Genomic DNA, 10,407 nt, shown 5'->3' on the forward strand with positions numbered 1-10,407 from the left:
ATCACGATTGCAATTCTATCTTTATGATAAAAAAAAGAGTATATCTATAATCCACTAAAAGATAATCTTATTTGATTAAATACCTTAAAATATAGGCAAAAACAAGTGTATTTTGAAATATTTTATCAAGTACTATTACTATTAGTCTTATTAGGGTAGCACAAGTGAATTTTTGTTTTTTTAGGTTATTTTTACAAGACTAAGATGGTAATTTACTATACCTTTTACAATATTTTTTTGGCCCATCACATTTTGAACTCAAGAATTAGAAATGAAATAGAATCTCTCTTGAGCAACTAACTAAGATAAAGTAAATTAATGGAGCCTTAAAAAATAGACACAAATAAGTTTGGGCCAAAGATGAAGTGACACCAATATATACCGGTGTTTATTTTATTTTTCCACTATCTTCTATTTCAACAATGATCTTCCCTTTACGCAACAAATGCAATTCAAAGAATGATCTCTTTTGTTTGTTTGCCTTCAGCTTCAGCAACTACATCGGTTTAGATTGTCTCTTGCTTGAAGCAAGAACATAGACGCGAACCCTAGAAAACTCATTGAATTAGGGGCAAAAAAAAAAATAAATTAACAAAATAAATACTTTCCAATCCAACCATTAATTAAAAATAGGTTTAATTACTCTGCAGGTCTCTATAATTTTACTAAATTTTTAATTAGGTCTTTATACTTTTTTCTTTTCAATTGAGTTCCTATACATTTTTTTTTTCAATTTAGTTCTTATTAACGTTAAACGTCAAAAAAATATTTGTGAATTGTGAAATTACTTGTATACCCCTAAAAACCTAATTGAAAAGAAAAAAAGTATAGGAATCTAATTGAAAATTCGGTAAAATTATAAATATTCAATGAAAGATATTCCTATAATCCCTATTTAATGATTTTACGACATGAAATATACTCCTCTACTCCTTTTTATTTTGTCGCTATCATTCTTTTTCTTATTTATATACAAATTATACCAAAAATACATTCTCTTTGTGTTTTTGACTTTCAAAATACGTTATCTCAAAAATATGCAAAAAAAATGGATAAAATAAAACAGAAATAGTAGTAATAAATATATATATAAAATTTAATTTCCATCGCTCAAGTATTGATTATGATAACATAACGGATGAATTTGCATATGGCATATAGTAATAAAAACCATTGATAGAGTAATAACTAAAATTGTTTACAAAAATTGATTTTTATACAGTTTCTCAAACAAGAGAACCAATTTAATTGACAAAAAATCCAAAAAAAGTATACTAAAAGCATGAATTTTTCCTATGTTCCGGCTAGAATAAGAAATACATATTTTTTCAAGTATCAACAAAAGACAAGACATATAAGGTAACAGTCTAAAATTTCTTCTGCACATTCTTGAATTAAACCATATCAAACAGTATCAACTGTCATCGACCAGCAATTTTCTAAGGTTCACTCTTCTTTCTATCAGAAAAAAATTCCTTGCTTGCTCTAGCATAAATTGATATATCATCTCCCTTGAATATGATTTTTGCCATTGCAACTGATGCCAAGTGACACACAGGCTGTCGAGCACAAAAAATAAACAGAGAATACAATGCATCCTCACACCGTCTTTGTCACAACGAAATATTTTTCTAGAAAATATTATAAATTTTAACATCAGAAAACACACTAAGATTTTTAATAAAAACACAAATCAACAACAAATAATATCAAATGAATAGCACCAAACCTTAATTAAAAGCCAATTCTCAAAAGCAATAAGATAAGCATTAGATTACTACCTCGTATTATAAAACACACATGCTATAGTTCTCCTAATTTTGTAGGTGTAGTACAATGACTCAGATCAGCTAATTAGACTTAGTTGCAATAGTTTCAGCTGTCACACGAGAATCAGAGCCATAAAGATGAATTATAGCGCAAGCACCAAGATTCAGTGCTATTTTCTTCTATGTGAATTCTCCAAAACGCTTTTCTGCTTTCTCTCATTTTTTGCTCCTTAAGAGCTTGCTAATATGCATATCGAAATTGAAACTATATTTTCAGTTAATCACAGAGCGACAGACTCATTTAAAATTTAGTTTTTAGAATAAGGGGCTCTTGCAAACAATTCCAACAAATTCAGGACAAGAAAATTCATTTATAATTTATCGTTACTACTACTCAGTACTTAGTCCTCACTAATAACTTGTAAAAAAATCTTCCAGAACATGCGTAAATCAACAGAATCAGTCATTATATTCTCAATTTTATACACTTCTCATTCTGGTTGTTACTTAATAATAATATATAGACTAAAATAAGAACCATTTCATTATATGATGATGAAAATATAACTAAAAATAAGGGATCAATCCACACAAGCATGAGTTCAACAGTATATACCTCAACTTTAATGGCATTAAATCAGAATCCAGAATCCCCTTTAACTGCAACAACAAGTTGATCGGGACAATCCACTACAGCCGAAATACAATAATCAAGGCCAACCCCCCAAGTCCTGCATCCAACTTAGTCCTGGGCTCTGTTGAAACGGAAGCCACGGGAGCAGGCGCGAGGCAGCGAAACCAGGTGCGAGGGACGGAGGGGCGGCGCGGTGAGGGAGGGAGGGAGGGAGGAAAATACAAGGGACGAGTAGAATACAAGGGACGAGTCACAACAGGGACGCCGAGAGAAGGAGGCGCGGCGAGAGGCCACCGTGCGACAGATCCGGAGAGAGCTCGACGAAGAGATTAAAAGTTTAGAACTAAGGATATGAGTGTGGGAGTCAAGTAAGAAGATTTTTTTTTTTGGAATTTTCAAAATATAAAAGTGTCCTGTTATCCTAAAAAAGAGAATATTCGTTTTTTTAAAAGAATATTTTATTATTTTAGACGTTTTTGTTATGATAGGAATTTAATTAAAAAAAATAATATAAAAGTACTCAATTAAAAAAAACATAAAAATTTAATTAAAAATTTGATAAAATTATAAAGATATGATTAATTTAACCTTAAAAATATATTTGAAAAAACATATTTATCAAGAGAGAGAGAAAAAAAAATGAAAAAAAGAGAGTTGAGAAAACATGTATTCGTCGACTAGCACAATAAGAAGTAGCATGCATTGCGTGGAGATGATGATAACTAAACTTTCTATATATTTAATTTTTAAAATTCTAGAATATGCAATTTAACTTCTTAAAATTTTAAGTTATAAAAAAAGACTACATATTAAAAAAAAAGAAATCAATTAAATGTAGGTTTAAATTACATTTTTAGCCCTTTTTCCTAAATCATATTTCACGTTACTAAGGATGTCTTGTGGCTGTGGGAGTGCCATGTCAGCATATTCAGTATTCCCCTTTCCAATTTTTTTCTGCTCAAAGTTTCTTCCACCCCAAAAAATTCCAAATAAATAAATAATAATTGCGTACTTATTTTTCTTTCTTCCAATTTCTTTTTTGTTCTTTTCTAAATTTTCATAATTTTGTTCAACCACTTCACCGTTTAAACAAGGTGGCTCCTTCTCACTGGAAAATTGTTCATTAGAAGAATCAAATGAATGATGGCTCAGTTGCTCTCTCCAGTGTATGCTGCTGAGGCTCTCAAAATCCAGAATCCTTCACTGAATTGGTGGTCAAGTTCTAGAAGCTCATGGCGCTTGCTTTCTAATAAGGTTGCAAGTTCTTGTAACTTTGTAACTCCACCACTTTGTGGCGGTGGCAAGAGAAGAGGTGGTGGTGGTGGCAGAGTTAGAGTTGCTGCTGAGGACTCAGTTTCTCGGAGTGAGTCTGTTGCTGATGACTATTATGCAGTTTTGGGCCTGGTAATGCATCAATCAAACTCTTCTAGAAAGTTCAAGAACTCCCACATTTAGAAGGGAAAAAAAAAATAATAATTCCATTAAAATGTGTTAATGACTTTTAAGATTTTTGCTTTAATTGTTATCCATGATCTCATTGATTTTGGTATTGTTCTATTAGAAAATCAATATACTCTCTAGTGTATTATATTATATCTGTCGCTTTAGTCATTTGCACACTAATTAGAAAATTCAAACTTAAGAATTGGAAGTTGCATAATAATTGTTAAATTGGGTGGATTTTACTGAATCTTAAGCATGATTGACATACATACATACATATATATATATATAGTGTCTAATACTTGGTTGGTCCTTTGTTAATAGCTTCCAGATGCCACACCATCTCAGATCAAGAAGGCTTACTATGATTGCATGAAATCTTGCCACCCTGACTTGAGTGGCAATGATCCTGAGACTACGAATTTCTGCATGTTCATCAATGAAGTCTATGCAGTGAGTTCCATTTGTTTCTTCAATTGAGTTTGAGACAAATGTTATTGAGGTTCTATACCTTGTGCTTTTTATTAGGTGCTCAGCGATCCCGTCCAGCGCAAGGTTTATGATGAAATTCATGGATATTCTTTGACTTCAATGAATCCTTTTGTGGATGATTCTAGCCCCAAGGATCATGCTTTTGTTGATGAATTCAGCTGCATAGGTACTTTACTCTATATACAGTGTTACTGTGTTGTTTTTTTATATTCATGTCAGCACCAAACACATTTCATATGCCCTTAATGTCTACCTATTTTACCTCGTTACAAACAAAGAAGAGCCGTGATTCTCTGTGTAACGATTCTTTTATAGAAAATTGTATTTAAAAATGTATTAGTAGGATTCATTCAAGTCATGCAAAAGGGACTACTTCCTGAGTGCAAAATGCTTTAAATAATATGCTTTATTTTTAGTGTAAGATGATGCTTTAGAGTCTCCAAAGCTTTTCCATGTATGTAATTATGCTTCAAATCCTTCAACAGGCTGCAAAAATTGTACCAATGTAGCCCCTGATGTGTTTGCAATAGAGGAAGACTTTGGAAGAGCTAGGGTATATAGCCAATGTGGGAACCCTGAATTAGTTTAGCAGGCGATCGACAGTTGGTATGTCTATGAACATCACTCTAATAGACTATATTTATCGATCATTTCTAATATTATTGCGCCTTTCTTGACCGTGCCTTGAACAAGATTACTTCTGGTGACAGTGAATGTAAGATTAAGTTCTTCTTAGTCACAGGCTACATGATGATGAACTCTCATGAATCAAGCTAATTACATTTTATGATATTCACTGTTTTCTAACAGCAAAAAAAAAAAATTATGAAACCGGCCATGTATTGATTTTATTGATGATAATTCCAATCCCAAACACTTAAAAAATCCATGCCTCTGCCTATTAGAAGTTCACAGTTCCTTCCTTTTTCATTGGGATCTCAGATATTTGAGTATTAGTAGTTCTGGCATGGAAATGATATTTCTGTGTAGCAACTAAGCTAATCAAGATTACTAGAATTAATTTGACCTTTTTTTGGGGGGGTATTTTAGCCCTGTAGACTGCATTCATTGGACATCTGCTGCACAACTATCATTACTTGAAGATGAAATGCGTCGAATAGAAAGAGTCAACGTAAGGCCTTTACTATAAAGTAAAGTTTTTGTGTTAAGTGTTTGGTACACAATTTATGCACTGTCCCTTTGATCATGAGCAGGTAGCCCTAATGCTTTCAGGAATGGGAGGAGCATCATTTGATGTTTTCAGAATGGTAAGAATAGTGCATTGACAGTTAGATTATTTAAATATTCATAGATTTTCCTGCCAACTTTTCATATTCATGCAATGGATAGTGCTGGGTTGATGTGATTTCTTCGGTTGAAACACAGCAGTGGTTGTCATATTCTGCTTAAATAATGAAAGATCATCATAACATGAATTGAGGAAGCATTTTTAGAATGTTATAATCTATAAGAACATTTCATTTTCCATCCTGCAATCTGCACTAGATGCCCCTTTAAGTTTCAAACTTGGTTTCAGAGAAAATGTTTTATCTGAATGTTTAAGAGGTCGGGTTAATGCATGTTTTTATTAAATTCTTTCCTCGTCTAACATGACGAGCATGCACTTTTTACAGGCTAGTTCTCGATGGGAAAAGAGACAATCGAAAGTCTTGGTAAGTCCGAGTTTCGAAAATGAGTATTTGAATAAACATCTTAGCTTTGATACGAATGAATTCAAGCATTCCAATTCATCCCAGCCCCATACAACTATACAAGTAACAAAAGTTTGTACATAATCTGGAATATTATTCTTTTAGCAGAAATGAAATGCTCTGCAATTTAAGATAATACAATAATTGCTGAATAATACTGAATTCTTACAACCCTTGAGTTGCCTCCAGAGTTGAATTGTCATGGATTTTTCGCAGGAACGAGCAAAAATGAGAATGATGAAGCAGCAACGTTCTGATAGAACAGACTCATACTGGGAAAATCTTTGGGGAAACCCGAAAGACTATGAAAGTTCAGGTATGGAGAATGAGAAATTACCAAAAAGTTGTACACTTTGAAATGCTATAGGTTATGTTAGACTGTAATCTAGTCATTGAAATGGAAACCATTATTTTGCAGAAGAGGAAGTTAAAGAAAGAGCAAAAAGAGCTGCCGCGGCGGCACGAAGATGGAGGGAGTACTCTAGAAAAGGTGTTGATAAGCCTCCCACATTCAAACTTCCAGAGGCAAGTTCAGGGAAGGACAGTTGATCAGTACTTTCAGTATACCTTCTTAAGTCATTCAATCCAATGTAATATGTAATTAATTCATTTGTTGCATGGTTGTGAAACAACAATTTGTATATGTAGCAACCTTGATTAAGATAAGAAGATGAATTCATGAATATATAGATGATTTAGAGTAATATACATGGGAAAGCTAGATTTATATAGTTATTTTGCAGTGTTCTCAGACAATGTCTAGATATTCTGTGGGAATTGGGATTAACATGATTGATAATCAGAGATGGTGATGAAACAATCCAAAACTGATGTGGGAATGACACATGGCAATCTTAGACTGGCATGTCATTAATACTTCAGCATACGATTGTCACATTATAAAAGGGGGAAAATTTCAAGTGTACAGGTATACTGATTTTATAATTAAAATTAATAGTTAAAAATTATTGAAACACTGGTATATCAGTATATTTAAAAATTTTCCTATAAAAGGTCAATGTCTAGATATATTTATGGAAGACTTTCACATGTACCAGTATATCAGACAAAAATTGTGTCCATTGATCAATGAGTTGTAGGCAAGATTCGAATTTCGACACTTACTTAAATGGACTAGTGAGCTAACCACTAGATTATCCTAACTTAGTTAGGACCAATGCTCTATTATAGGTCTTTTTTCCTGAAAAAAAAAAAAGACCTTAGTAAATGGAAATGCAATTTTGTCATTAGACTAGTATAGTGGTTTAATTTAGATTTTGTGATGAAATACATATTAGTGTTTAAATTAAGAAATTAGTTAGAATATAAATATCTAATTAAGAAAATAGTTGTCATTAGACTCTAATCTAATGTTATTAACCATTAAAATGATCATTTTTCGTACTATTATTTCAAGTATTACACAAGTATTATAATACATTATAACATAAAATTTTTTGTTCTGAGATTAAAAAATAAAAAGTAATCTTTTATCATATCGGTATAATTAAAAAAGTGAGATCCAGCCAAATAATATTTTTAACAATATAAAAATTATTATCTAATATAATAAAAGAAATTAGAGAAAGATAGATTTAATGTATTTTTTTATGAAAAATACTAAAGGGTCAGTAAAATTTATTGTTTTTGTCCATTAATTAGTCATCAATATTTAAAAGTATAGAATAAAAATTATTGTTAGACTATTAGACTAAAAAAATTAAATTGATAATTAAATAATGACTCTAATAGCTCCTAACATTTATTTTATTTTATTTCTAAAATAGTCTTTATGATATGTATATGAATAAAAAAATATTTTTTTTTCATTTACAAAACTTAAACCCAAAATTTCTTAATTAAAGAATAAGATATTCATATACTCATCATCTTTACTAATCTTGCATTGTAATAATTATATATATATTTAATAAATAAAAAGAAATTAAAAAATACTTTATATCTATTAATTCACTAATTTATATATCTATCTATTAGTAATATATTAAAATAGAATCTAAAGTAATCTCCAAATGCATTGTTATCTTTGTCTTAAACCAAACTAATCAGTACATTTATGCCCACCAAATTCAAACACAACAAATTTTCATCTATTTTTCTAATGTGGTTACCTGTTCCAATTATATCTGAGCCTGTATTCACAGAGCCCATCAGCTCTCCCAGTCATCTAGAGTTTACTCTAATGTGGCTGGCTTATTAATACAAGTCATTATTTAGCCACAAATTTATTACCCTTGGGCTTTTTTTTCCTGCCCTTTTAATGACCTTTTCGTGTTTCGTCAATATACACCATGCAAAAGGACAAAAACTTTACTGGTCACCGATTCATACATGTATATTGCTGTACCAATATAGTGGCGGATATATGTAAAAATTTTCCTATATTTAAAACATATTGAAATGAAGAGATAAAATTAAAATTGAACATTAAAATAAAATTAAAACTAAACATAAAAATTGAAGAGAAATAAGATATGTGAGAGTTTTTTTAGGAAGATATTTTAATAAAGATTTTATAATTATTTTATATGAAAATAATTATTTTTTATTAAATAATAAATTATAGAATTTAATTTTAGTATGTCATACAAGTATTATTTTTATTTAAAAATATTATTATTCTCTTTAAATTGTTACTTTTTTTACAAGTTAGGTTCGTTTTTACAGTGTAACTAAATAAATATCTTTGTAAAAAATTAAAATATATATATATGATGTTTGTCATAAACTTAATTATTTTTAATGAAAATGTTACTTTATAAAAATGCTCTAAGATGACACGCTTTAAGAATATTTTTATATTTATTAATTAAAAAATTTATAAATAATAAATATTTTTTATTTTAAATTTTTATATTTATATTAATTTTATTTTTATCTTTAAAATTTAACTTTAATTTTATTCTTAACATTTATATAATTTTTAAATATATTCTTAAACGTAGTAATTAATTATTAGAAAAGTATAGATAACTAACAATATTTTTGAACAATGTGTGAACAATATGAATTAATAGAGTTAAAAAAATAAATTTAAATTAATAACATTAAATTAGGATGTAGTATATTTTTATTTGATTAATAATTATTTATATTATTTAAGATAGTCATAATCTATCTAATATTTCCCTTAATTATTTATACGATGACCTATTATTGACATGCCAGTTTAGAATTGTTTGATGTGATCGTCATGTCGGTAAGGAAAAAAAATAGAAAAAAAAAATAAAAATAAAAAATATATTTTTTGTGTGTGTATTATTTATATAAAAAAATAAATAAAAAGAATTTTTTTTTATTTTCATAAAAAAAGATAACAAAAATTATAATAGAATAAAATTATATTAATACTTTATTTATATTATATATAAATTATAATAGTGGAAAAAAATTGACATGACTTTACATCATTTTTTTCTCTTTCACTCAATTTTTCTGCTTATCCAATCAAAGAAAAGCTTATTTTTCTATTTATTTTTTTATATTTTTTTTCTTAAATTCCTTTGATCCAAACATAATATAAAAGATAATGTAATTAAAATGATCCATTAGCATTCTTAAGTTAAATGTATCAAATTATTTAATAGTTTTAGCTATTATTTTTATATGAAGACAACTGCATATAAATTTTCATCGTATTAAAACATATTTTGTATGATAGAGAGGTATCGTAGTAATAAAAGAGATCTACATATGGTGTTTATTAATTTGAAAAAAGTATATGATAGAATACCAAGAGAGGTCTTATAGAATGTTTTAGAAAAGAAGAGAGTAAGAATGGTATATATTCGTGCAATTAAAAACATATATGATGGGGGCCACCGCTAGTGTGAAGATTCAAAGTGGTGTGACAGAGGAATTTTTCATTGGTATAGGATTATACCAGGGATCATCCTTAAGTCCATACCTTTTTACATTAGTCTTGGAAGTACTCACAGAGCACATCCAAGCTAAGAGCATGTGCAATGGTGCATGCTTTTTGCCGATGATATCGTCCTTATGGGAGAGTCAAGGGAAGACCTAAATAAGAAGTTAGAATTATGGAGAGAAGCTTTAGAAGTGTATGGTCTGCGCATAAGCCGTAGCAAGACGAAACATATCGAATGTAAGTTCAATTTGAGAAGGGAAAACCCTAATATAGAGGTGAAGATTGGAGAAAACATCCTACGAAAAGTTAAAAGTTTTAAGTATTTTGGATGCATCATACAAGGTAATGGAGAGATTGAACAGGAAGTAAATCATAGGCAGAGGTGAAAATGTTGAGATGGATGAGTAGTCATACACGTGATTGGATAAAATAAGGAACGAAGATATAAGGGAGAGAGTTGGAGTAGCA

General features: G+C 29.6%; 1 protein-coding gene across 1 annotated transcript; it reads left to right on the forward strand.

Moving 5' to 3' along the window:
- The first annotated feature begins 3,438 nt into the window (after positions 1–3,438).
- LOC107462458 (chaperone protein dnaJ C76, chloroplastic) lies at positions 3,439–6,785 on the forward strand. Its single transcript, XM_016081053.3, is given in 9 exon segments — positions 3,439–3,807; positions 4,171–4,299; positions 4,375–4,504; positions 4,824–4,944; positions 5,389–5,470; positions 5,553–5,606; positions 5,973–6,011; positions 6,267–6,366; positions 6,469–6,785. Coding segments are annotated over 9 exon segments (1,050 nt in total). The 5' UTR covers positions 3,439–3,543; the 3' UTR covers positions 6,600–6,785.
- The last annotated feature ends 3,622 nt before the right edge of the window (positions 6,786–10,407 follow it).

The sequence above is a fragment of the Arachis duranensis genome, chromosome 8, assembly GCF_000817695.3.
Source record: "Arachis duranensis cultivar V14167 chromosome 8, aradu.V14167.gnm2.J7QH, whole genome shotgun sequence".
Taxonomy (NCBI): domain Eukaryota; kingdom Viridiplantae; phylum Streptophyta; class Magnoliopsida; order Fabales; family Fabaceae; genus Arachis; species Arachis duranensis.